General features: G+C 42.8%; 1 protein-coding gene across 32 annotated transcripts in view; it reads right to left on the reverse strand.

Moving 5' to 3' along the window:
- LOC129251340 (transcriptional activator protein Pur-alpha) overlaps positions 1-27,139 on the reverse strand; it is a 188,250-nt gene that overhangs the window by 96,380 nt on the left and 64,731 nt on the right. For 13 of the 32 annotated variants that reach the window (XM_054890712.1, XM_054890707.1, XM_054890720.1 and 10 more), the window contains 4 exons: positions 26,868-26,961; positions 24,867-24,929; positions 20,081-20,202; positions 19,912-20,014 (listed from right to left, as the gene is read on the reverse strand). In XM_054890712.1, coding sequence (XP_054746687.1) covers positions 19,912-20,014; positions 20,081-20,202; positions 24,867-24,929; positions 26,868-26,910 — 331 coding nt within the window. In that variant the 5' untranslated portion in view covers positions 26,911-26,961. Of the gene's footprint in view, positions 1-19,911; positions 20,015-20,080; positions 20,203-24,866; positions 24,930-26,867; positions 26,962-27,139 lie in introns of those variants that run through there. The other 19 variants (XM_054890737.1, XM_054890723.1, XM_054890722.1 and 16 more) reach the window with 5 other exon arrangements.

The following is a 27,139-nucleotide window of genomic DNA, read 5'->3' on the forward strand; positions in this document are numbered from 1 at the left end:
CAGGGAGTGGTCCACAAGGTATGTGGCCACGTGTTGCTCCCGCTCACAGGCGGCCCCCCCTCTACGGCTACACTGCTCTCAGTGCCGGCACATCGCACTGCCGCCACAAACAACACCTCAACGGTAAGGAGCCCCTAAGAGCAACACAACTCCCTCACTAACCCACAACCCTCCTGCTCCTACCCCAGTGCGGGGACATACCAGCAGCTCTTGGTCCCCCTCACAGTCTGCTCCATGTGTCAGACCGTAGTTACCCGGAACTTGACAACTGTCCAATGCAATTCCTGCAGTGGCTGGTGCCATTTTCGGAGGTGCTCCGGCCTGCACACCACCCGTGAGTGGACATGCGACTACGTTGCCCCCTGCTGAAGAGCTCTGCACCCGCAACCGCCCCCAGTGGCGCGGCCATCAGTCAACATCAGGCCACTATCAATTTTGCGGAACGCACAGCAGGACCAACGAAGACAACATCACGCATCCCTCACCCCCCGAATTACGACGACACTCCCGCGAAGCTTCAAGCTTTTGCAACTAAACTGCAACGGACTCACGACAAGATTGACGAGATAGTCGACTTCATAAGTCGATTCGGAATCAAGATAGCTGCGGTCCAGGAGACAAAACTGCACGCTAGCTCCCCCCTGATTACCAGGGACGGCTACAATGTGCACCGAAAGGACCTCGAGCGAGACAACGGTGGTGGCCTAGCGTTCATAGTGCCCCATTCAGTGCAGTATCGTCTTATTGATGAAGACATCGACCGCAGGGACAGCAACTTAGAACGTCAAGGTTTAGCTGTCCGGTCAGGCAATTCCGAGCACGAAATACATAATATTTACATACCCCCTGTCACCTGCTGCCCGGCAGGATATCTCCCTGATATTGGTGCGCTCATCAGGGGAGAAAACAGATTGGTAATAGGTGACTTTAACGCGCATCACGATCTTTGGCATTCAAGCCTGCCAAATGATCGTAGGGGACAGCTATTGGCAGAGCAGATAGACGATTCGACGTTCAGCACTGTAAACGACGACGCCCCCACTAGAGTAGGGAGCAATTGCAGCAGCTCGCCTGACATCACAATTGCTAGCGCAGGTGTGATAAATAGCATAACCTGCCGACCTATGCTATCGCTTGCATAAGACCACTTGCCCATTATCATCTCGATCGAGAGACCTGCTGACTTTGTTTCCGCGGATCACCGGTCATACATCAACTTTAACAAAGCTGATTGGACCACTTTCGCGGAATTTACTGAGGACATCTTCGCAGCCCTACCCACTCCCACCGATGTGCGCGCAGGCGAACGCGCATTCCGCAAGGCGATCACAGCAGCCGCCGCGGCTCGCTTCATACCTGCTGGACGGATCCGGGAATTACGTCCCAATTTCCCAGCCGAAGTAGCCGTTATGGCAAACGAGCGTGACCGTCTACGCCAGGCCGATCCCGGGGACCCTCGAATAAAGGATCTCAATTCGGAGATCCGTCAACTGGTCACCCAACATAAGCAGACCCAATGGGTAGAGCATCTGAAGTCCTGTAACTTCACCTTTGGTGTGAGCAAGCTCTAATCCACCGTAAGGTCCCTGTCGAACCCGACGAAGCACAACGACAAGGTGGATATCACCTTCAACGGTCGTACTTCGTCGGACCCGAAGAGATGCGCGAGCAATTTTAGCCGGCAATTTATACTGCATCCTCCGGTCGACAGATCCAAACGTTGTCCCACCAGACGGCTGCACAAACTGCCATACAACAGTGCACCGCTTACTTTCACCAGCGACGAGGTTCAGGGCGCCATCAAACACGTGAAACCATCAAAAGCCATTGGCCCCGACGGACTAAACATTCTGATGTTGAAAAAGCTGGGTCCATTGGGAGTAGAATACCTCACTAAGGTCTTCAACCTGTCCATGGCCACTCTCATCATTCCTGATAAGTGGGTATTAGGGAAAGTGGTCCAACTACTGAAGCCGCTCCGTGAAGGAGCCATCAGATTTCCTAAGTGACCCCAGCTTTGCAGTTGGGTCCCTTTTCAGGATCCTAACCAATTTCGCCGTGTCACTCAGAGATTGAATACCGCTGCAGAATTCCCTAAATGAGGCTCTTTTCGATTCCCGAATAAGCCTCTTGTAGTTCTTCTGAACATCACGGTATCGCTCCCAGTCCTCTGCAAGGTTAGTCTTGAGGGCCCGGTTTAGAAGTTTTCTCGACTCACGCCTCAACATCTGGAGCTCTCGATTCCACCAAGGAACGGGACTCTGGTTAGGGAGAGATCGAATTGGACAGGCTGACTCAAAACATTCAGTTAGGGTAGCGTTGAGTTTTTCAAGCCACCTCAATGGCCTGTTCTTTTCGAAGTCTTGGTGGCGCAACGTCAAGGTCCCGCAACGTCCCCCTAAACTTCTGCCAGTCTGTTTTTCTGGGGTTCTAGAGGGCTATGGCATTTGTGCCTCCTCGCCACAATGAAACTCAATATACCTGTGGTCCGAGCACGAATCTTCGGCAAGGACTCTCCAGTTCTTGATTGACCACCCAAGTTTTGAGTTTGATAGGGTGAGATCAATCACCTCCTGCCTTCTGGCCGTTACAAACGTTGGCTGTGAGCCCTTGTTATGTATGTCTAGGCAGGAGGACGCGATAAATTCGAATAGTCGAGAGCCCCGTCCATTGCACTTGCTGATTTCAATTCTGGGCATTAGCATCGCAACATAGGATGAGGCCCAGATTGCGCCGCTCACAGAACCCCACGAAACTAGTGGCCTTCCCGGGTGGTGACCCTTCCAGAGCATCGTAGGGAAAATAAGCAGGTGCAATCACAAACTTCGACCATCCGCGTTTACCTCTATAACACACCTCAGCCGCTACCAGGTCTTGGCAACAGAATTGTTCAAGACCCGTCACAGTGAGATGGGATGATACTATAAGACCGGTCCTAGGTCTACTCGAACTACTGTCATATAATAACGTGGCCCCTTTCAACGCGCTTAAACCACATAGGCGGCCCTAAAGACCCAGGGCTCTTGCACTGCTGTTATGTAGGATAATGTGTGCAGCTGGGAAAGCCTTCTACTTAGTAGTGTAGTAGCGGCTTTGAAATGCTGCAAGTTAATCTGCGTCACCGTCAAGGGACGGTAGCTGCAGGAACCGTCCGAGCCAATCATTTGGGAAAGACGTGAAAACTGACAAAGAAGAGACTCAGACGGTGGCCTCATCCCCTCGCACCACAAGAGTAGCCCAAGATAGGACATCCGCCGTAGACGGGTCTGGATCCGGAATCCAGAGAGGGGTACACTCTCCTCTCTGTAGACTGCGAAGCAAATGGTCCCCATGGGGGGCACGTTATTGACCACGGTCCTGATCCACTCGAAGTTGGCCAGAGACGCGCACGTCACTTTTATGGTGCCGTCCTTTGTCTCATAGCCCTTCGCATTGGCTTCCGGACCGAAGGCAATAACCCGACGCATCAGTTGGCTTTTGCAGTATTTGATTTCTGCATCCGTCAGCTGATGGTCAGGCCCCAGTTTTCCAATCACAGCCACAGGTCGGGGGCCAGCAGCCTTCTCGCTATAGGATGGCTTGGCCGCACCCTTGGATGTGCTTGGGCGAAGGTACAGCTCCCCATCCTCCACTGACGAAAATTTCGCCAGGCAGACAGCTGTGCTGGACTTTTTGTCGAGGCGCCGATAGGGAGGTGGCTCAGCAGAACCTTTTCCCGCCACATTGACTGGCCACATGTCGCTCCCACCATCTGGCGCCCTTAGACTTCTCGGCTTCAATCTCGCGCAATATGTTGGTATACCCATCCAGCGCCACAAATATATAAATTCCAGGGTTCCACGGAGCTCTCCCATTACTCCCCCTCCCCCTCCTCATTCCACCCGGCAGAACTTGGGGCAAAGACACCCGAAACTAGTGATTGGTAGTGGACAAACTTCAGACATGTCAAAATAAGGATATCAGAACAGCCACAGGAAGCCTCCAGGTTTCCCCCTCGAAACACTAGTAAAGGAGCAGAATAAAATACTCAGCCAGCAGTTTTTTAAGGTGCTACCAAAGGTATCACCCCTGAACACATTTGCTCGAGTCTGCATCTCTTGGGTTGGACAGTATACGATATATGTTATAGTGGCTCAAAGAAGTATTTTGCATAGCCCCCTGTATAAATAAATTTCGAATTTCTCATCTATGCAGTAGACGAATTTGTTTTCTTATCGTTGCGTATTTCTTAAAGAAATCGGGTAATCATGTTTCAAATTTCGCGGGCTACCTACATTCTACTTTCGATTATTTTTGTTTATATTGGTACACTTGTCTCGAAGATATGTGCACTATTTTAGCATTATAGTTTGCTCAGTTGGTTTGTGAGAGGCATAAATAAGATAAGTGTTTTGCGTGTTCGTATACCAAAATACCAAACTTGACTTTTTCTTTACATATTGTAATATATTTTAAATTTTTTTACCAAAAAAATCAGTAAAATTTGGCAATAACTTAAATATTTTGTACATAAAAATGTATACAATGTTTGAGTGCTGAACTTTAACACCACCACTACAGGGTGTGATTGAAAAGTAATGAGCCTTCCCGCGCGGAGCGTCTGCCAAGCGATCAACCGAATCAGCTGGTGGGGCAAAATGATCGTTGGACCTTCCCCTTCGCTGGCAACAGCGGTGCAGTCAACATCGCTCCGCGCGTGAAAGCTGTTTCAAAAATGTGTTAGGATTTCGCAGTGGCGAAAATGCAACGATCAACCATGCTGATCTTCTTTTTCATCTCTCGAGGCATCGTCCACAAGGAGTTTGTACCTCCAGCAAGCACTGCAAACGCGGCATTTTACAAAGAAGTGCTCCTTCGGCTAAATAACCGCGTCGCCCGGTTGGCCACGGTATGTGGCCACGTGTTGCTCCCGCCAGCAGGCGTCTGATGCCTCCACGGCTACTACACCCACTGATAGGCCGGCACTACCAACCGCCACCACAACCCACACCCCCACGGTGAGGAGCCTATCGGAGCAACCCAACTCCCCCTCAACCCCTCCCCTTCCTTCCTGCTCCAACCCCAGTGCGGGGACACACCCGCAGCTCCAGGTCCCCCGTACAGTCTGTTCCGTGTGTCAGACCGTAATACCTCGGAATCTGGTATCAGTCCAATGCAATTCTTGCAATGGCTGGTGCCATTTTCGGAGATGTTCCGGCCTGCGCACCACCCATGAGTGGACAACTGACTACGTTGCCCCCTGCTGCAGAGCTCTGCACCCACTACCATCCCCGGAGGCGCGCCCGGCCACCACCATCAGGCCGCAACAACCACAGTGGATTGCGCAGCAGGTCCAACGTAGACAACCCCACGCGTCCCTCACCACCCCAATTACACAGACCTCACCGAGAAGCTCCAAGCTTCTCGAATTCAACTGCAACGGACTTACCGAGTTAGGTCGACGAGATAGTTGACCTTATGAGCCGGCACAGTATTAAAATAGCTGCGGTCCAAGAAACAAAGCTGCACGCTAAGTCATCTCTGATCACCAGGGATGGCTATAACGTGCACAGACACGATCGCGAGCGAGACAATGCTGGTGGCCTAGCGTTTATAGTCCACCACACAGAGCAGTATCGTCTCATCGATGAAGGAATCGACCGCAGGGACAGCACCTTAGAATGTCAAGGTATAGCTGTCCGGTCAGTCGATTCCGAGCTCGAAATATTTAACATATATATACCCCCTGTCCCCTGCTGCCCGGCAGGATATCTCCCTGATATAGGTGCGCTCATCAGAGGTGAAAACCGATTGGTTGTAGGTGACTTCAATGCGCATCACGATCTTTGGCATTCAAGCCTGCCAAATCATCGTAGGGGACAGCAACTGGCAGAGCAGATAGACGATTCGACATTCACCACTGTGAACGACGACGCCCCCACCAGGGTAGTGGGCAATTGCCGCAGCTCGCCTGACCTAACAATAGCTAGCGCGGGTCTGATAAATAGCATAACGTGGCGACCTATGCTTTCGCTTGCATCAGACCACTTGCCCATTATCGTCTCGATTGAGAGACCTGCCGATTTCGTTTCCGCGAATCACAGGTCCTATTTTAACTTTAAGAAAGCTAATTGGGCCGGTTTCACGGAATTCACCGAGGACAAATTCGCCGCTCTTCCCATCCCTGCTGCGGCTCGCTTCATCCCAGCTGGAAGTTACAAGGACATTCGTCCTCATTTCCCAGCCGAAGCAGCCAGTTTAGCAAACGAGCGTGACCACCTACGCCAGGTCGCTGCCGGGGATCCCCGCATAAGGGATCTCAATTTGGAGATCCGGCAACTGGTAAATCAACATAAATGGACCAAATGGGTTGAGCACATGAAAACCTGTAACCTCACCTCTGGGCTGAGTAAGCTCTGGTCCACCGTTAGGTCCCTGTCGAACACGACGAAGCACAACGACAAGGTGGATATCACCTTCAACGGTTGCACTTCGTCGGACCCGAAGAGATGCGCGAGCTATTTTAGCCAGCTTTTCATACTGCATCCTCCGGGCGACAGAACCAAACGTCGTGCTACCAGGAAGCTGCACAAACTGACGAACGACAGTGCGCCACTTACTTTCTCCGGTGATGAGGTTCAGGGAGCCATCAACAAGTCGAAATCATCGAAAGCCATTGGCCCTGACGGATTAAACGCGCTGATGCTGAAGCATCTGGGAACCCTGGGAGTAGGATTTCTCACAAGGGTCCTCAATCTGTCCCTGGCCACTCTCATCATCCCTGACAAGTGGAAAGCAGGGAGAGTGGTCCCACTACTGACACCTGGGAAACCCGTCAACCAAGGGGAGTCTTATCGGCCGATAACTCTCCTTTCCCCAGTAGTGAAGACACTTGAAGCCCCCCTACTCCCACTCTACACGAAACACCTAGCCCCAGCCCCACATCAGCACGGTGTCCGACGAGTGCATAGCACACCACCACCGCCCTCACCGCCATAAACACTCAGATAAATCGCGGGCTTAACCAAAACCGCCCCTGCGAGAGGACTGTCCTAGTAGCGTTGGACCTGAAGAAGGCTTTCGATACAGCCAGCCATTCCACGCTACTAGATGATATTTATCAGTCGACACTCCCGCCAGGGCTGAAGAGGTGGTCCGCAAACTATCTGAGCGGTCGGCACTCCTCAGTGATATTTCGAGATCAAACTTCAAAGCAGAGAAAGATTAAGCAAGGTGTACCGCAGGGTGGTGTCCTTTCTCCCTTGCTGTTCAACTTCTACATCTCGAAACTCCCCCAACCACCAGCGGGAGTTTCCCTGATCTCATACGCTGACGACTGCACGATAATGGCGTCGGGCAATGACATCGATGGCCTGTGTTCCAAAGTGAAAAACTACCGCACCGACTTTTCTCGCTTTTTCACTACAAGGAATCTCCAACTTTCCCCCAGCAAGTCCACGGCGACCCTCTTTACCACCTGGACAAAGGAGGTCAAGCTGTCCCTTAAGGTAAAAGTCGATGACACACCAATTCCGACGGTAAATAACCCCAAAATTTTGGGTGTAACCTCTGACAGCTTGCTCTCCTTCTCTGCGCACACAACCTCAATTGCCACTAAAGTCCAAAATTGCAAGAAGGTCCTCAAATCGCTGGCCGGCAGCACTTGGGGCAAAGACAAAGAACTGTTGCTTTCGACATTTAAGGCAATGGCCAGCCGGTTCTAAACTATGCTGCGCCTGTCTGGTCTCCTGGAACTAGTGATTCGCAGTGGAAAAAGCTACAGACATGTCAAAATACCGCCATTCGGACAGCGACCAGGTGCCTCCTGATGTCTCCCATTCAACATCTACATAACGAGGCACAAAGTGATGTGGGGCTGGGGCCAGATGTTTCGTAAAGAGTGGGAGTAAGAGGGCTTCAAGTGTATTCACTAATGGGGAAAGGAGAGTTATCGGACGATAAGATTCCTCTTGGTTTGCGGGTTTCCCAGGTTTCCACTTGTCAGGGATGATAAGAGTGGCCAAGGACATATTGAAGACCCTTGTGAGAAATTCTAATCCCAAAGGTCCCAGGTGCTTCAGCATCTGCGTATTCAATCCGTCGGGGACAATGGCTTTAGATGATTTTGCTTTATTGATGGCCCCCTGAACCTCATCGCTGGAGAAAGTAAGTGGCGCACTGTTGTTCGTAAGTTTGTGCAGCCGTCTGGTGGAACAACCACCTTGGTTCTGTCGGCCGGAGGATGTAGTGTAAAAGTCGGCTAAAATAGTTCGCGCATCTCTTCGGGTCCGACGAGGTACAACCGTTGAAGGTGATTGCCACCTTGTCGTTGTGCTTCGTCGTGTTCGACAGGGACCTAATGGTGGACCAGAGCTTACTCATACCAGCGGTGAAAGTGCAGGTCTTCAGATGATCAACCCATTTGGTCCGGTTATCTTGGTCTACCAGTTGCCAGATCTCCAAGTTGAGATCCCTTATGCGGCGATGCCCGGGATCGGCCTGGCGTAGGTGGTCACACTCGTTTGCTAAACTGGCTGCTTCGGCTGGAAAATTGACCCGGATGTCCTTAAACCTTCTAGCGCGGATGAAGCGAGCCGCAGCAGCTGTGAGCACCTTGCGGAATGCGCGTTCGCCTGCGCGTACATCAGTAGGAATGGGAAGATCACCGAAGATGTCTTATGTGAATTCCGTGAAGCCGGTCCAATCAGCTTTGTTAAAGTTGATGTATGGCCGGTGATCCGCGGAAACAAAGTCAGCAGGTCTCTCGATCGAGATGATAATGGGCAAGTGGTCTGATGCAAGCGATAGCATAGGCCGCCAGGTTATGCTATTTATCAGACCTGCGCTAGCAATTGTTACGTCAGGCGAACTGTTGCAATTGCCCACTACCGTGGTGGGGCGTCGTCGTTCACAGGGCTAAATGTCGAACCGTCTACTTGCTCTGCTAATTGCTTTCCCCTACGATCGTTTGGCAGGCTTGAATGCTAAAGATCGTGATGCGCATTGAAGTCACCTACAACCAATCGGTTTTCACCTCTGATGAGCGCACCTATATCAGGGTGATATCCTGCCGGACAACAGGTAACAGGGGGGTATGTAGATATTATATATTTCGAGCTCGGCATCGACTGACCGGACAGCTATACCTTGACATTCTAAGATGCTGTCCCTGCGGTCGACGCCTTCATCAATAAGACGATACTGCACTGTGTAGTGGACTATGAACGCTAGGCCATCACCATTGTCTCGCTCGCGATCATGTCTGTGCACGTTATAGCCATCCCTGGTGATCAGGGAAGACCTAGCGTGCAGCTTTGTTTCTTGGACCGCAGCTATTGGGATACTGTGTCGGCTCATAAGGTCAACTATCTCGTCGACTTTACTCGTGAGTCCGATGCAGTTGTTCTGTGGAAGTTTAAAGCTTCTAGGTAAGGCTGTTGTAACACGGGGGGTGAGGGACGCGTGTGGTTGCCTATAATGGACCTGCTGTGCATTACGCTGTAGTTGTTGCGGCCTGATGGTGGTGGGCGGCCACGCCACGGGGGGCGGTTGCGGGTGCAGAGCTCTGCAGCAGGGGGCAACGTAGTCAGTTGTCCACTCACTGGTAGTGCGCAGGCCGGAACATCTCCGAAAGTGACACCAGCCATTGCAAAAGTTGGAGCTGGCGGGAAGAGGATCGGGTGTGTTGGGGGAGTTGTGTTGCTCCGATAGGCTCCTTTCCGCGGAGGAATGGGTTGTGGTGGCGGTTGGTGGTGCCGGCCTATCAGGGGGGAGTAGCCGTTGAGGCAATAGACGTCTGTTGGCAGGAGCAACACGTGGCCACATACTGTGTGGACCACTCCCTATGAGACTTAAGGCCTAAACAGGGCTTAAGGTGGCTCCATCCGTTGCACTTGTTGCACCTAACCGAAGTGGAGTTCGGGTGGAGCCGTTTATGTCATACACAGCAATTGAATACTTCTGGCCAGGGTTGGATTCGATACCAGCCCTGAGGCGAAGTATTTGGAGCAAGGTTGCTGCGTGGAGTTGCTCCTGTGACGTAAGGTGATATGCTATTCACTAGACAGGGCTAGTTTACTGGGGCGGCAGCCCTTGGTCGGGAAAAACCAGAGTCGTTCCGGTAACGAAGAACCGGCTGCCATGGGAATATGTATCTATATATATATGTATATTCGGCGGTGCTTTATTCTCTATATAAAGCCCTATTTATATATATATAGGGTGGGCCATATAGCGTTTGCTTTTGAACAATTTATTTTTTTGAGAATGGTAACACAAATGACATGTCAAATGTGTTCATAATTTACTTAAAGGTTTGACATTTACGAAATGGGAAGCTATATGCTTGAACTAAATTGGGAAATATTGAAAGCCTATTTCCAAAGTGGGAGTCTTCTTCTTCTTCCGCGGTTACAGTGAATGGCGAGCGTTACCGTGACATGCTCAACGAGTTTTTGTTTCCAAAAATTGAAGAGGATGACATGAACGACATTTGGTTTCAACAGGACGGTGCAACTTGTCACACTGCTAAAGTTACACTCAAACTTTTGGCTACCCTTTTTGAAAACCGAATAATCAGCCGAAATTCCGATATCAATATATATATACATATACATATATATTGTATCGTTTCGGTCTGTGTAAACACGTGTTTTCGGCTACTCAGTGTTTTTACTATAAATAATTGCTAAATTGTGCAGTATTATCCGCAATTCTGTGCCTATTGTGATTCTGCGTGCTACCTGCCGTACCTTACACTTGTATTTATTTTTCTACACTCTGTTCCTGTAATTATGGGACCAAAAAAGTTAAACGTAGAAGTGGCATACTGTGGCAAGTGCTCTGCAATTGTCCGCGAGGGAACATCTGGTATTCAATGCACAGATTGTCTCTGGTTTCATCATAAATGTACCAATCTCTCAGCCGCTGATTTTAGGAATCTGGCAAACCGTATTAAGAAAGATGAAGCAGCCTGGCATTGCTATCCGTGCGAAAGTGAGGTTAGCGTCCGCACGTTCGACGATCTATTAGAGGAGGACGACAAACGGGATCCGATGGGCAATCTCGATAGTCTGCTGGATAAACAATTTGTGCGTTTCACCAAGCAGTATGAGCAAAAATTTGAGGCCTTTAGGTCCGAAATTACAAGCAATCTGGCAGACATCAGAGCAGAGTTTAGTAAGCTGTCCCAACAAAATGTTAACCTCTCCAATAAATGCTCTAAAATTGATGACAGGTTAACGTTAGTCGAGAATAAGATTAACTCCCATGTAATCTTACCGGCATCCAATGAAGCAGTTTTCGTAGAGCTGAGCGAACGTAAACGCCGCGAGGCTAATGTCATTGCGTTCAACGTTCCTGAATCATCTAAAGCAACTGGAAAAGAGCGGCTGGAGGATGATAGATGAAGTCTGTCATCTATCCTGCCACCAGAGTTATCTTGTGACTCAACTGGCCTAAAACTTCGTAGACTGGGACGTCACACACCAGGTCGTTCCCGTCCACTACTTGTAGTGACCCCAACTGCAACGGATGCAATCACCTTACTCAAAAGTAAGCCAGCTGATGGTAACACCACGATATCTTTCAACCCGGATCTCACTCCAACACAGCAGGAATATCTGAAGAGCTTACGCTCTGACCTTGCCTCCCTTGAGAAGAATGGTGATTTGAGCAAGACAATAAAATATGTGAATGGCATACCGAAAATAGTAACAAAGAATTTTCGTTCGATCAGAGAGGAGGAGGAAAGTAACAAATCTCACCGTCTACTACCAGAATGTTCGCGGTCTACGCACAAAACTCTGTGAATTTCTCAAAGCCACGTCAATTAGTCACTACGATATAATCTGCATCACCGAAACCTGGCTACAGCCCGCTATACATGTCGGTGAAGTACTGGACCCCACTTACAACATCTATCGCAGAGATCGTAACCAGGCAACGAGTGGTTGTCAGCGTGGTGGAGGTGTGCTCATAGCTACAAAACGGCACATTCAAGTAGAATCGATTAAAATCAAGGAGAACAATATTGAGGAACTCTTTATTAAAATTAAGATTAACAATGACAATCTTATTTTAGGCTGTGTCTATATACCGCCACATACCACGTACGAAGCCTATCACACGCACTTATCTGCTATCTCTTTTCTTTCCGATAGCTTCCAGAAGGCCAGTCTATTGGTCCTTGGTGACTTCAACATGGCAAGTAGCTCACCCAGAAATGAATGCTCGAGATTGTTATACGACAGCTATTCTACATCCGGATGCAAGCAATGCAATCATGTATTCAATGAGCAGGGAAACTTACTCGACCTTTGCTTCAGCAACACCGACACAATCCCGTATGGTACTGTTGCTCTGGTTCCTGAGGATAAGTATCACCCGGCCCTAGCCTCTCAGCTCAACTTCCAGCCTAGCTTAACACCGGTCGGCATCCGTAACTATGCTTTCAAGAAGGCGGACTATGCCAGCTTGAATGTCTTTTTTATGAGAACCAATTGGACATATTTATACAAGCACAAATCTGTTGATGATAAACTGCGTTGGCTCTACAACATTATTCAGGAAGGTGTTACCCAATTCGTGCCGGGTTACTTCAGCAAACCCAGTAGATTTCCACCTTGGTTTTCTAGGGAATTAACTGAGAAAATCATCCTGAAAAAAGCAGCGCACACACAGTATAAAAAACAGAAAACCAGGCGAAACTACACATCCTTTAGTAACCTCAGACAAGAGTGCAAAAATCTTTGCAACAAGTGTTATAATGTGTGTGTTGATAGGGTAGAAGGGTCACTGAAAGGTGATACCAAAGCGTTCTGGAATTATATCAAGGATAAGAAGCGAGGAAACAGTGACATTCCAGCATCCATGGTCTGGGATAATCAATCAGCATCAAGTGGCGTAGAGATCAGTAACTTATTTGCACAGTTCTTTAAAAGCATATATGCACCGGTGTCTGACGATAGCGTAACCCTAGCACACTCACACCCTTACACGCAATCGGTAAACTTAAATGACTTTGAGGTTACCTTTGACAATGTCTTCAAGCGACTGAACTCCGTAGATCCTAATAAAGGTGTGGGACCTGATGGCCTACCGAATACCTTTCTTAAGAACGGCGCCAATGGCCTCTGTGAACCGCTGACACACATTTTCCAATCGTCTCTGCAGTGTGGTGTTTTTCCTACAGACTGGAAACTCTCGTACATCAGCCCCATTCATAAAGAAGGTCCAAAGAATACAGTCACGAATTATCGGCCAATCTGCATTCAGTCGGCCTTGGCTAAACTTTTTGAAAAGCTGATCCTACCGAAACTCTCTGCTGCTTTTGATCCAATCATTACCACAAAACAGCATGGTTTTATTATTAGCCGTTCAACGTCAACTAACCTTTTCGCCTACACCAACTATCTACTGAACTCACTGAATACCAACACCTGTGTTCATAGCATCTATACTGACTTCAGAAAAGCGTTCGATCGAGTTGACCATGACATCTTGCTATACAAGCTCAGGAAATATGGCGTCTGCGGCAAAGCGTTAGACTGGCTTAGGTCATATCTAGCTGGTAGGCACCTGCAGGTCAAAGTGGATGGCCACCTATCCAATGAATATGTGGCTAACTCTGGTGTTCCGCAAGGTTCTCACCTCGGTCCGATTCTTTTCAGCATATTCGTGAATGATATTGGTAACGACTTCAACTCGGAATACCTACTCTTTGCAGACGATCTTAAAGTTTATCGATCAATCACTAGTATGCTGGATAGTCATCTACTACAACAGGACGTCGATAATCTCTCTGGCTGGTGTACAAGGAACAAACTGGATCTCAACTTTAAAAAGTGTGCTGTGATGTGCTTCTCGAGATCGCGCACTCCCTTACCTGCAGTGTACACACTCAATGGTGATAAAATAAGGGAGGGGGATGACATCAAAGATCTCGGTGTCACGATTGACACAAAACTAACTTTCCACAAGCACATAGACGGAATAATTCAGAGAGCTTTTAAGATACTCGGATTTATAACTAGGAATAGAAAGGACTTCAAGAATCCCTACTCCCTGATTTGTCTTTTCAAAACTTCCAATACTGGAGTACGGATCCATAATCTGGTCTCCATACACTGAAGCAGGCATTACTAGACTTGAAAGAGTACAGCGTAAGCTCTGCAAGACCTTAGCCTTCCGACATTCATCATCAACCGTTTCAGCTACAGAAGATATCTACATTCGGTACAACATCAACAGTCTGCGGGCTCGCCGTCGCATAACTGATCTGGCGTTCTTCGATAAAGTGGTAAATGGTATTATTGATGCCCCGGAAGTACGCAGTTCCTTCGAGCTTGCCCCGGCTGGTCTCACTCTTAGGAATAGTCTGAAAACAGTCGCTACTTACAAAAGCTACGTCTATCACGGTCCGTGCAATAGAATAGCCATTAGCGTCAACTCACTTCATGGTGTTCTCGATTTCTATGGTGGAACCTACGATACTTTTCTGCGAAATGCCAAAAATATCATCCTATAGATTTTTCTCAAGAACCGTCTGTCCCATATTCTTTATAATTGTATTACTTACCAGCCCACTATAAATTCTGTTCTGTACCCTCTTTTTATTTGTATGTATATTGCCGATTGGTGTTTGTTAAATAAATAAATAAATCAATTGGTCGCCTCAGAGCTGTGATTAAAGCCCGTTGGACTATTTTTTGTGGGGAGCCGTTAAGGACAAATGCTATGCGAACCATCCAGAGACGATTGATGCTTTAAAACATGAAATCGAAGTTGCCATTCATGAAATTGGAGCCCAAACAATCGAAATTGTGCTTAAAATTTGGGTTGATCGAATGACCTACTGTAAAGCCAGTCGTGGCAGTCATTTGAACGATATTATTTTTCATTCATAAATGACAATGTTCAATCTTCAAAATAAAAACAAAGTTTGAAAAAGTATTGATTAGTTTTTTTTTATAGCCGATTCAAAAAGGAAATTTTACATGGCCCACCCTATACATATGTATATATAGATATTAGGGGTGGGACTATTCGAATAAAAATTATTCGAATAATAAAATCTTTTATTCGAGAGGTATTCGTAATTCGAATAATATTTATTCGAATTTTTATTCGTTTATTCGAATAATGCTATTCGAATAGTTCATTATTTTAGTTTACTATTCGAATACCTCACTATTCGAATACCTTACTATTCGAATACCTTACTATTCGAATACCTCACTATTCGAATACCTTACTATTCGAATACCTCACTATTCGAATACCTTACTATTTGAATACTTCACTATTCGAATATTTTTGGTAAATATTTACTTAGATAAGCGGACTACTAATCGGTTTCTGTACAAGTGCATGTACCTATGTATGCAAATTCAAAAACCACGCAAAGGCTTATATTAACACGTTCCCTGTCCCAATACAAAAATGCAAAATTGACCGTCAAGTCCAACAGGGTTTTTTGAAAAATTTGTTTTTTTGTAGTCATAGGATAGCTTTAGTAATAATAACTAAACAAAAAAAACGGATGCAGGGTATTTCTACCTGAAACACATATGGTCCATTTTTGCTTCTGCATGTTCATGAAACACATGTGGTTCAGGGAACTTTTTCTATGCTGACACACATATGGCTCAGGAACGTATCAGTGCTTATCAGGCGCACGTTTACTGAACCATATGTGGCTAAGCGTACAGGGAACGTGTTAAATGAAAATACTACCTACTTTTTATTGTGTCGGCGCTTTGTTTTTGTTTCATATTTTGGTAAATATTTACTTAGATTAGCGGACTACTCTTGCTTGAGGCATGAAATTATTTTCTTTTAGGTTTTTTGCTTTTCGCAGTACTATTATATGCACATACATACATATACCCATATACTACCTGCTACTGCTACTGACTGACCTAAGCCCGATAAACGAGTGCAGACAGTCCTACGACCATGCATACGCTTAGGTAACTGGCGATGAGAATTATATATGTATGTATATGGACATTTCAGGCAATAAACTGCATGTGACACTGAAATACGTAATCTATTTCAGACTTCTTTTTAAGAGAAATAAAAAATATATATTTTATTATCGAATTAAAAAAAATTGTTTACTTTAAAAGGAAGAGCGTTAGCAAAAGCATACGTACATAAATACTTCAAAAACCATTTACTATGATAATTATTTATCACAAATAGTGTCTTATAACTAAATACACAAAGAAATATCTACCTACTATTGACCACTCAGCAGGGTAGGTACATGTACATATACATACATATGTCATGTATGTATCTGTTGTTGTTGTCATGTATCTGTTGTACACACATTAGCAACAAAAAGTAAGTGATATTTTTATTTAATTTCTTCTATTGCGTAATTTTTTGAAATTACATACATACATACAGTGACTCACAAAAGTATTTTGCATGAGAAGACAAATAAGTTCACGCTTCAATTCCTGTATATTTTTTAAATTCATTTGTTAATTATTTCATAAATTCTTAAACATAAACCTTATATCTACATAAACAATGTATTAAAACTTTGAAAGAAAAATATGTTCCAATGTAAACGTAAAAAAAGTAAAATAAAATAGAATTCATTGCTCACAAAAGTATTTTGCTTTTGACTAGGTGGTGTACAAATATACTAATTTCTATTAATTCAATATTTCGTATGATAACCATTATTTTTGGAAACTGCTTCCAAGCGCCTTGGCATAGATTCTATTAACTTGCGACAAAAGTCAAGAGGTATTTTTTACCATTCTTGGGGTAAAACATCTTTAAGGTCACTTTTTGACGAAATTTTGTGTTCTCGCACTCTTTCTTCGAGATAGGCCCACAGATTTTCTATGGGGTTGATATCGGGACTTTGGGGAGGTGTTGGCAAATGTTTTGTATTAAAAAGTATCCACATTTTGACATCATGAGCTGTATGCTTGGGGTCGTTGTCGTGTTGAAACAAAAAGTGGTTAGACGACATTCCCATTTTTTCTGCACTGGAATGTAAGTTGTCTTTGAGAATAGACAAATAAAGATGTTTATCCATCGTTCCATCTATAAACACCAGATTTCCGACTCCTTGAGCCGACATACAACCCCACACCATGACGGAACCTCCACCGTGCTTAACAGTGGATTTAACATTTTTTAATCGCAGCTCTTCATTTGGCTTCCGCCATACCATACGACGTCCGTCCGGACCAAAAATGTTGTATTTGCTTTCATCACTAAATATGACGGTTTTCCAAAACTCAAAACTTTTGGTTTTATAGGTGTTGGCGAATAAAAGCCGCTTTGCTTTATTGACTTGTGAAATCAGTGGTTTTTTCCTTGCTGTACGACCGTGAATATTGTTGCTTCTGAGGGCTCTGCGCACTGTCTCATCGGATACTTCAATCTGAAAGGTTGCTTTTATTTTGTCATTGATTTTTGAGGCTGATAAATGTGGGTTTTTGCGATTTTCTTTCAATATTTGGCGTTCTTCTCTCTCAGTTAGCAACTTTGGTCGACCAAAACGGGTTAAATTTTCTAAATTACCGCGTTCTTTACACCGTTTTATTACATTTTCTATCGTTTGGCGGCATCGACTAAACATATTGCAAATATATTTCGTAGATTTTCCTTCATTATGGAGATGTAAAATAATTTTTTTTCAGCTGTAGTTAATTAGTTCTTTACCCTTTGGCATTTCCGATATGCACAGTACCACAATTACAAACGAAATGAACTCAATTACAAATAAAATTGATTATAATACGCACTTGTAGCCACAACTTCAGCGAAAACAGAAAAAGTAACTGAACTGCGTCCAGTAACGGTATCTATAAACAATAAGCAAAATACTTTTGTGAGCACACATTTTCATTGCTACCCCCTTTTTTTGTTATATGCACCTAACGGTACAATTTTTGTGCATGATGTGTAGCCCAATTGCTAATACAGTGCTCAATAATGCGTGTAAGTATTAACATTTTTATTTTCGGATACTTCGTACATACAAAATCTTAAATTTGTACATACGCGCTATTATGCAAAATACTTCTGTGAGCCACTGTAGATACATACACACATGCATTTGCGCATCAATCCAATTTCAAAGCAATCTGCATGTGTACATAAATAAGTACATATATAATTCTATCCTATTATTGGCCTTGAATAACTTCTAAATCTGTAGATTAAGCAAAAGAAGATTTTAAGGCTCCATATTTATCGTTTGAGAGAAAACCATTATTTCGATCCGTTACCGAGAATGTTAAAACCGATGCGGACATAGAAAATGTGAAATCATATTTCTCCATAGAATTTATATGGGAAATTGAAAAGTGCGGTGCGGGCCACCCTAATATTAATATTAAGGCGTCTAAACACAAGAATTGTTACGAGGGAAAACCAAATATTTTTATAGAAACGCTCTGATGTTTTTATGCACATTTAGTTATGCACATACATATAAGTATGTATACCTGTCGATGTTTTATCAAGAACAATACCAAAGAAATATTATCATATTAGCTAATTGAAACATGTTTTTATGCACATTTAGTTATGCACATACATATAAGTATGTATACCTGTCGATGTTTTATCAAGAACAATACCAAAGAAATATTATCATCAAATCAAAAAATCACAATGTTCAAAATTCGAGAAAAACTGATTAGCACCATGAGAAGGGCCAATGTAATTTTTATATTTTTAAAAGCATTTTCTCCCTGATATAAATGAATATATAGTGAGGTATTCGAATAGTAAGGTATTCGAATAGTGAGGTATTCGAATAGTGAGGTATTCGAATAGTAAGGTATTCGAATAGTGAGGTATTCGAATAGTAAGGTATTCGAATAGGAAGGTATTCGAATAGTGAGGTATTCGAATAGTAAACTATTCGAATAGTGAGGTATTCGAATAGTAAGGTATTCGAATAATGAACTATTCGAATTATTTGAAACGAATAGTATTATTCGTTTTATTCGAATAATGTTTATTCGAATATTATTCGAAAATAATCCCACCCCTAATAGATATAGATATCCAAACAAAATATAATATTAATATTTAGTGGAAATTAAAAATCGCTCGAGTTTTTGATATTTGACAAGTAGAAACTACGCCGTTAATAAAAATGGAACTTTACACGCTTAAACAACGCATTGAAATTACTAAAACTCACTATAAAAGTGGTGAAAATTTGGCAGAGACGGTTTGTAAAACTCGCACAATTTTGGGTCATCGTGAAGCACCTTGTCGGCCCGCAATACAGAAATTGGTGAAAGTATTCGAGCTGTTGGGACAAGTTAGTGATGTGAAGAATAAAACCCGTACAGGTCGCTCAAGCACAGCCGAAAATATTGCTTTTGTAGCCGAAAGTGATGAAGAAAACCCAAGTTTGTCCATTCCTCGTCGTTGTTTCGAATTAGGCATTCCACGAACGTCACTACACCGTATTTTGCATAAAGATTTTGGTCTTAAGGCTTACAAAGTCCAGTTAACACAAGAACTCAAGCCCGCTGATTATCAACAACGTCGTGTCTTTGTTGATTGGGTCGTTCAAATGGATGAAAATGATCCAGAATTCCATCGAAAAATCATTTTGAGTTATGAGGCCCTTCTCCACCTCGGTGGCTTCGTCAACAAGCAAAATTGTGGGATCTGGGGCTCAGAAAATCCAAGAGTTATTGTTGAGAAGCCTCTCTATCCACAACGTGTGATTGTTTGGTGCGGTTTATGGTCGGCTCTACACATGACGCTAATTTTTTCTCTCTTTTCGCAGTTTGATAAGCATTACATAAATATTTAAGGCCCATAATTAGTACATAAAACATATTTATCGCAGTGTGAGTGCAGCTATTAATTTATGCTTTAATTTTTAAATATGCACGCAAATACTACATAGCACAATTTGATTATACTCACCCAAAGATGCGTAATAGTCACTAAATGTTGAAAGGTGATCACGAAATTCAGCGGCAGTTGACAAGGCCAAATAAACCTGACTACGTCTGCCATCGGCACCTATCTGCAAGTTCACGGGTTTAAGGACTGAAGGATATATACATAAACACGCTCTTTATGATATATTTACCTCAGCGACTTTGATGAAACGTCCACGACGATTTTGTTTTACATCCAAATAGAAGCGTTTCGATTGTATTTGTAGCATTTTTGTCGCCAATTCCTGTTCGCCTTGCTGTGCACCTGCTTGAGCTAATTTAAGGAAAACGGAGTACGAATATTACTTATTATATAATATAAATGATTTACATTTTTGTACATGAAATAAATTATGTTTACCCATATAAATATGCAAAACTTTCCCGGTTAGTATACAGTGGAGATAAAAAAACTTTGTTGAACTTAATATCCCCAGTTCAACTCTATAATTTTCTTTCATCTGAAATACTTGAATATACATTAACAAATATTTTACGAAGCCATCAATCCAACAAAAACTCTTTTTATTTTATTAAATCTCCGCATCACTTTGCCTTGCAAAACTCGAAGATTTTTTTAGATTTCTCCTAGAGGTATTAAATATACTGTTGTTACAATTATTCTTTTCTGCTATTATTATTTCAATTATTATTAGATCAACTAAGAATCTCCGTGAGGTCACCCCTCGACAGGCAATGGCAAACTTTCAAGTGTAATTTTGCCATGAAAAAGCTCCTCACCATTTGCCGTTCGGAGTCGGCTTAAAACTGTAAGTCTCTCCATTTGTGAAGCAACATCAAGACGCTCACCACAAATAGGAGTAGGAGCTCGACCAAACACCCAAAGAGGGTGTACGCGCCAATTATATATATTTATATATATAAGAAGTTCTGAACATTTTGATACTTGAATTCGGCGATAAGATAACAAAGTTGCATTATGTTTATCTCGATTTTCGAGCTTAATTCCATTATCCGTAATTAAAAAAGAAAATTACACCCTTGCTAATACTGGATTTAATAATAATTATGCTATGTTAACAGTTTACTATAAACTCGTGTTTGTGAGATATTTCGAAGTTTTACGTTAAACACTACTCATAAACTCGCAGTTTGCCATACAAATGATTTTCCTTTACCCCGCTTTGACACCACTTTCATTTGATTTTTATAGACACGCAACTTTATTCCCCAAACAAATGTAGCCGCATTTTGGCCTTACGGCTTAAATATTTGGTCACACACTGTTGACAGTTCAGTCTCATATAAATACGTACATATGCACATTTATATACATTATTACGATACATTTTTGGGGTTCTACTCGATTAGTTTTGTGAATAAGAGGAAAAAGAAAAAAATTAACGAAAATGAACACCTTCAAGTAAAAAGAGTTAGTAGTGATACTTTCGCTATTCCTGCGATATAGTACGTTCACACAAACCTTAGCGTTTTCAGTAAAATTTAATGAAAACAGTTGCTGAATTGCATACACAATGTTATTGTTGTTGTAAGAGCATTAACATTCCCCACAATTTTTTAGGAAAAGCTGCTGGAGTAACATTCCTTGGCCGGATATAAATTCATCCCGGTAACGTAGAGCCGATTGTAGTGGGAATGTGCATCCAAAATCGAAATATATATATATACATGCAATAGGCGCTTACCCCCTTTTTGGGTGTTTGGTCGAGCTCATCCTCCTATTTGTGGCAAGTGTTTTGATGTTGTTCCACAATCGAATTAGGTTTTAAATTTAAAGTTTTTCTCTAACCGCTATGGAAGTATAAATAAGCGAAATTTCCGTTATTGGTCACATACGAACCGGGCACATTATTAAAACATCACAAGCCACTTTGGTATTCATTGTCAATCAGTGGAATAATTGGACCATATTTTTTTTTTAAAACATCGAGTGTAAGCAATTTCTATGGACGGTGTCTTATCGACGCTTGCTTAGCAATTATTATCAGCTAATAATAATTATTAATGGAGAATAATCCGCCCATACTTACATACGGGGAATGCTGCTGGAGTTGCAATCCTTGGCCGGATATAAATCCGGGTCGTTTCGGTAACGTAGAACCGACTGCTGTGGAAACAATCCGCCGTAGCTGAATGGGTTGGTGCGTGACTACCATTCGAAATTAATAGCGGTCGCCTCTCGACAGACAAAACCTCTTCACAAAAAACCATTTGCCACACACATACATGGTTTCAGCAAGATCGTGGCGATATTGCATAATTTCTTAGCTAACAAAATGGTTAGCTGTTCTGGTTCATATTCCGGCCACCCAGGTCGCCCGATATGGCCCCTATATGTTTTTCTATGTAAAGGTACCTCAAAAGCAAAGTCTATGAAACAAACCCAGCGACCCACTGCAGCCAGTCCTACGTTACCGGAACGAGCCGGACCCATGTGGAATGTTTATGCTCAGCCATCCATCTTAGCACTAAAAACCAAATATCGTTCGCGAGGTCAATGGCATCCCGACATTATTTCTCTAACGAGTGGCACGGAGTACTGATGCTAGATTGTATTTGACATACCGATCGACATTTAGAGTAAATAATTATTAAAAAATAAAATATCACTTCTCTTCTTTGTTATAGTTGTTGAAATAAACGTTTATCATTAGGAATTATTTTTTACTTTAGCATTTAATTCCTGATTCTTCCACCGGACACCCTTACTAACGTTTCCACTACAGCTTACTTTTGGGTTTGCTGCCGCTAAAAGAGCAAAACACTTGTCAAAACCCATGAAAATACGACAAATACAGCGTGATTGTGTTGGTGGCAATGTTGTTTATTTGCGTGTTTTTTTTCTCTTTGGTTATTGCATTATCGAAACATGCCAGCAATGTTTTCCAGCTTATCAATATCACAATTCGATTGGCTGCTGGCGTCTAAAATTTAGTCTTGGCATAAATTTTATGACAAATTTTGCAGTGCATACGGCGAGAACGAATTCGCAGAAAAAAGTTCCGGTTTTGTTGCTTTCGTTCGTATGCATTGTCTTTTCATAAATTATACTCAGTTTCGTGCTAAATTTCGCTTGTCAACGATAAAGTGGGGAGCTAAGGAAAATCGCATTGCAGTGATTGCATTACATAAGTGTGAAAAAGTGCAAGTGAGATTTTCCTATTGCTGAAAAAACTTAATTTTTCGAAAATGCTTGTTTACCACACGATAACTCGTTTTCCGCAAGAGCCTGAAGTGACTGAGCGAAAAAGAAGTGGTCGTCCTCGCGTGTTCGAACCAGTGCAGTAATAAAAGCCGTCCGAAAAAGAATTCGCAGAAATCCCCTTACAAAGCAGAAAATCATGTCAAGGGAAATCAATGTATCGGCGAGATCCATGTCAACACTAATTAGATATGATCCCCACATGAAAGCCTTCCATTACTTAACTGGCCATCTTTTGATTGCGCGCTTGTAGAAAATCAAACTCGACGGTTCCACGACAGTCGGCCCTACGATACCGAAACGACCCGGATTTATATCCGGCCAAGGACTGTCACTCCAGCAGCATTCCCCGTGTGTATGTATGCTTGACTTGTTTACAGTAGCACAGAAAACAAACTATGTGACATATCACGCTGAAATTTGCCTGTAAGCTTATAACAGTCCCACCAAAAAACAAAAAATGTATTTTTGCCATATGTCATCCGCGGACCGTTTTATTGATACCGTCTCGTTCATATTTGAGCAGAAGTACTCTGGTGGCACGCGGCCAACGGCCATGAAAATATTATTCATTTCACAGATGAGAAAATGTTCACTGTTGAAAAAGTTTTCAATAAGCAAAACGACAAAATCTATGCTACAACTTCTAAAGACACAAACAATTTTGTTCGAAGTGTTCAGCGTGGCCATCTTCCAGCCTTCTTAATAGTTTGGTGGGGAATGTCTTGTAAAGGCGTTACATCTCTTCGTGTCTGCGAAAAAGAGGTTAATACCGGGGCAAAAGTGTGCCAAGAGAATGTCTTAGAAGACGTGGTGACGCAGTTGAGCTGTACTCTATTCAATGGAGAACGTTAGGTATTCCAACAAGAATTCGCTCCAGTCCATAAGGCAAAAACCACCCAGCAGTGCCTGGGTTTATAGCCGCAGAATATTGGCCGTGTGGCAGTCCAGATCTGAATCCATTGGACTAGTTTGTGGTCAGCATTGGAGAACATGGCCTGTCGAAGGCCTCACAGAAATTTGGAGAATCTCAAACAATCTTTGGTTCAAGCAGCGACGTCAATATCAATGGAAACTGTGCGTCCTGCAAAAATTGCCCTAATAGTTTGATTGCTCGCGTAAAAACAAATGGTGACCGTACTATAATTTCACATCTATAACAGACTTAACTTGTAACAGAACTTATGGTGGACTAAGTAGATACACATAAATATACGTAAACCAACGAACTACAATTTAAAGATAATTTCCGTAAAACACGCAGCGAAAACAGTTGACAATATCCTCAAGCCCAAACCGGCAAACCTAGGGTTTGGCTTTGATAGAAACGTATTACAACATGAATCTGCAAGCACAAAAACGTACATAAACTTTTTCGGTTTTTGATTCTAGTACGAAACACAATTTTCAACGACAGTTACTGTCCGCTTTATAAATAAGGCGACTTCGTAATGCTCAAAGAATCGCAGGCGATAATTCAGCTAAAGATCTTGTAGAAATCTATTTGCGTAAACCCAGCCTTATGCAATGGTTTGATATGGTTTCCTGGCTAATCCTCAGCCCTTGGACAATGCAGGTAAATGCTCACATAAACAGCACATATTTCTTTGTTCACCTGCTCCTACTTTTCAAAGCTGTAAACAATTTGTTTTGAGTGTAATGTCATCTTTAAAACACGGTATAGATTAAACCGATGCAATGCTTACGTAAAATGTCAATATTATTATTGTTTACAACAAAAATTATATACTCACCCTTGCCTGTTGAATCAAAGTCACTTCTACCACTGGTGCCCTCCATGCCACTTGCATTGTATTCTGCGATAAAGAATAGTATTGAGACTCTTTCTCTAGATTTAATGACGTTGTTAATGTTTGAGGAAAAATTTATTCAGAAAAGCCGGTACAAGGTTTGCATACTTGGAACTACTAGCTTAACAATTTGTAAAAGTTGATAAAATTAGAAAAATGTCCATGCATCTTCCATCATAGGCTGTTTAAATCGCCCATACATCATAAAATAAAATAGACAAAACAGTTACTTATTGAGGAAAGTTTTGGTTTGTTGAGAGAGGGCAATGTTTTCCAATTGCAACCCCAGATAAAACTTGTACCTGTTGTCGGCGAGAGTTATTCTCCATTTGAATTCGAGAAAATCTTCTACTAGATGGACACGAATTTTCTTTCATTTTATTAATCAATTTATGTAGCTAATAGATAGCTTCGTAGATAATATAACCGATGATGTAGATATCACCAGCATACACTAAAAACTACATGTGTTAAGGGCTTATACAGTAAAATTAAAAAAACAAGCGCGAATAGCGAACAAATTTTGAATTTTCACACATTTCTTACAAATCCTAGGTGAGGTATTTATGCATATAACGGGTGATTTGGTCTATAATTTAACCATGAATCGTCTTACAAACGAAAAACGCTTGCAAATCATTGAATTTTATTATAAAAATGCGTGTTCTGTTAAGAAAGTTTATCGCGCGCTTCTTCCATTTTATGGTCAGTTTAATCGACCCACTGAAGCGGCTATTCGAGCTATTGTGACTAAACTAAACAAATTTACATTATTGGACATCAAACCACCAACATGCTTACGCAGAGTGCAAACTGAAGAAAATATATCAGCTGTATCGGCCAATGTTAATGATGACCATCAATTATAGATTCGTCGCCGTTGGCAGCAATTGGGCCTCTGTTACTCAACAACGTGGAAAATTTTGCGAAAGGATTTAGGTGTGAAGCCTTTCAAAATACAGCTGGTGCAAGAATTGGAGCCGAACGACCTACCGCAACGCAGAATTTTTGGTGAATGGGCTCTTGGAAAGTTGGCCGAAGATCCACTTTTTTATCGAAAAATTTTGTTCAGCGACGAAGCTCATTTTTGGATCAATGGGTACGTAAATAAGCAGAATTGTCGATTTTGGAGTGAAGATCAGCCAGAAGAATTGCAAGAGCTACCAATGTATCCAGAAAAGGTCACAGTTTGGTGCGGTTTATGGGCTGGAGATATCATTGGACCGTACTTCTTCAAAGATTCTGCGAATCGTAACGTAACTGTGAATGGTGATTTCCAACTTTTATCTTGCCCAAAAATGCAAGAGCTTGACTTGCATGGCATGTGGTTTCAGCAAAACACTGCCACATGCCACACAGCACGCGTAACAATGGACTTGTTGAGAGGCGAGTTCGGTGAACATTTTATTAATTGGCCACCCAGATCGTGCGATATAACGCCTTTAGATTATTTTTTGTGGGGCTATGTTAAAGCTCTTGTCTATTCAGACAAGCCTGCTTCAATTAACGCATTGGAAGACAACATTAAAATTTACTATATATGTGAGATACCGGCCGAAACATTGGAGAGTATGCCAAAATTGGACTAAGCGGATGGACCATTTGAAGCGCAGACGCGGTCAACATTTGCATGAAATAATCTTCATACATTAAATTATATGGACTATACTATCGATTTAAATAAAAATTTCATGCATTTTTCTGAATTTTACATGTTTCTTTGAAAAACCTTTCCTATAGCTCTTCAAAAATCACCCTTTAGTATATGCTACTAACGGCTTTTAACGAAATTTGATTACTGGTAAATTAAGATTTCTTGGTAAATGAAAAGAAACAAGGAGCCTGGCACAACCTTTGGATACTGTGCAGTACTATAAGTTAAGTTAATGCTTAAATGGTTGTAAGTTAACAATTGCCCATATTAAAAAACACTATTTAACTTACTTGAGCCAGAAATGCCTTCGTCTCCACTGCCAAGATCGGACATGTTATTGTTGTAATAACTAGTTTTTATGTTATTTTTGGCGATCCTTATATGCTTTCAATATACATATATATATATATATATTTATATATTTATATATATATATATATATACATATATATATATATATATTTATGTATTTATGATTATTGGTGTATTGTTCATTGATGTTAGTTTCACATAAAACCACTTTTTCTTTCTTATCTTTATAACTGAATACGAGTTTTTTTTC

This window comes from Anastrepha obliqua, unplaced genomic scaffold (genome assembly GCF_027943255.1).
Source record: "Anastrepha obliqua isolate idAnaObli1 unplaced genomic scaffold, idAnaObli1_1.0 ptg000012l, whole genome shotgun sequence".
Lineage (NCBI taxonomy): Eukaryota > Metazoa > Arthropoda > Insecta > Diptera > Tephritidae > Anastrepha > Anastrepha obliqua.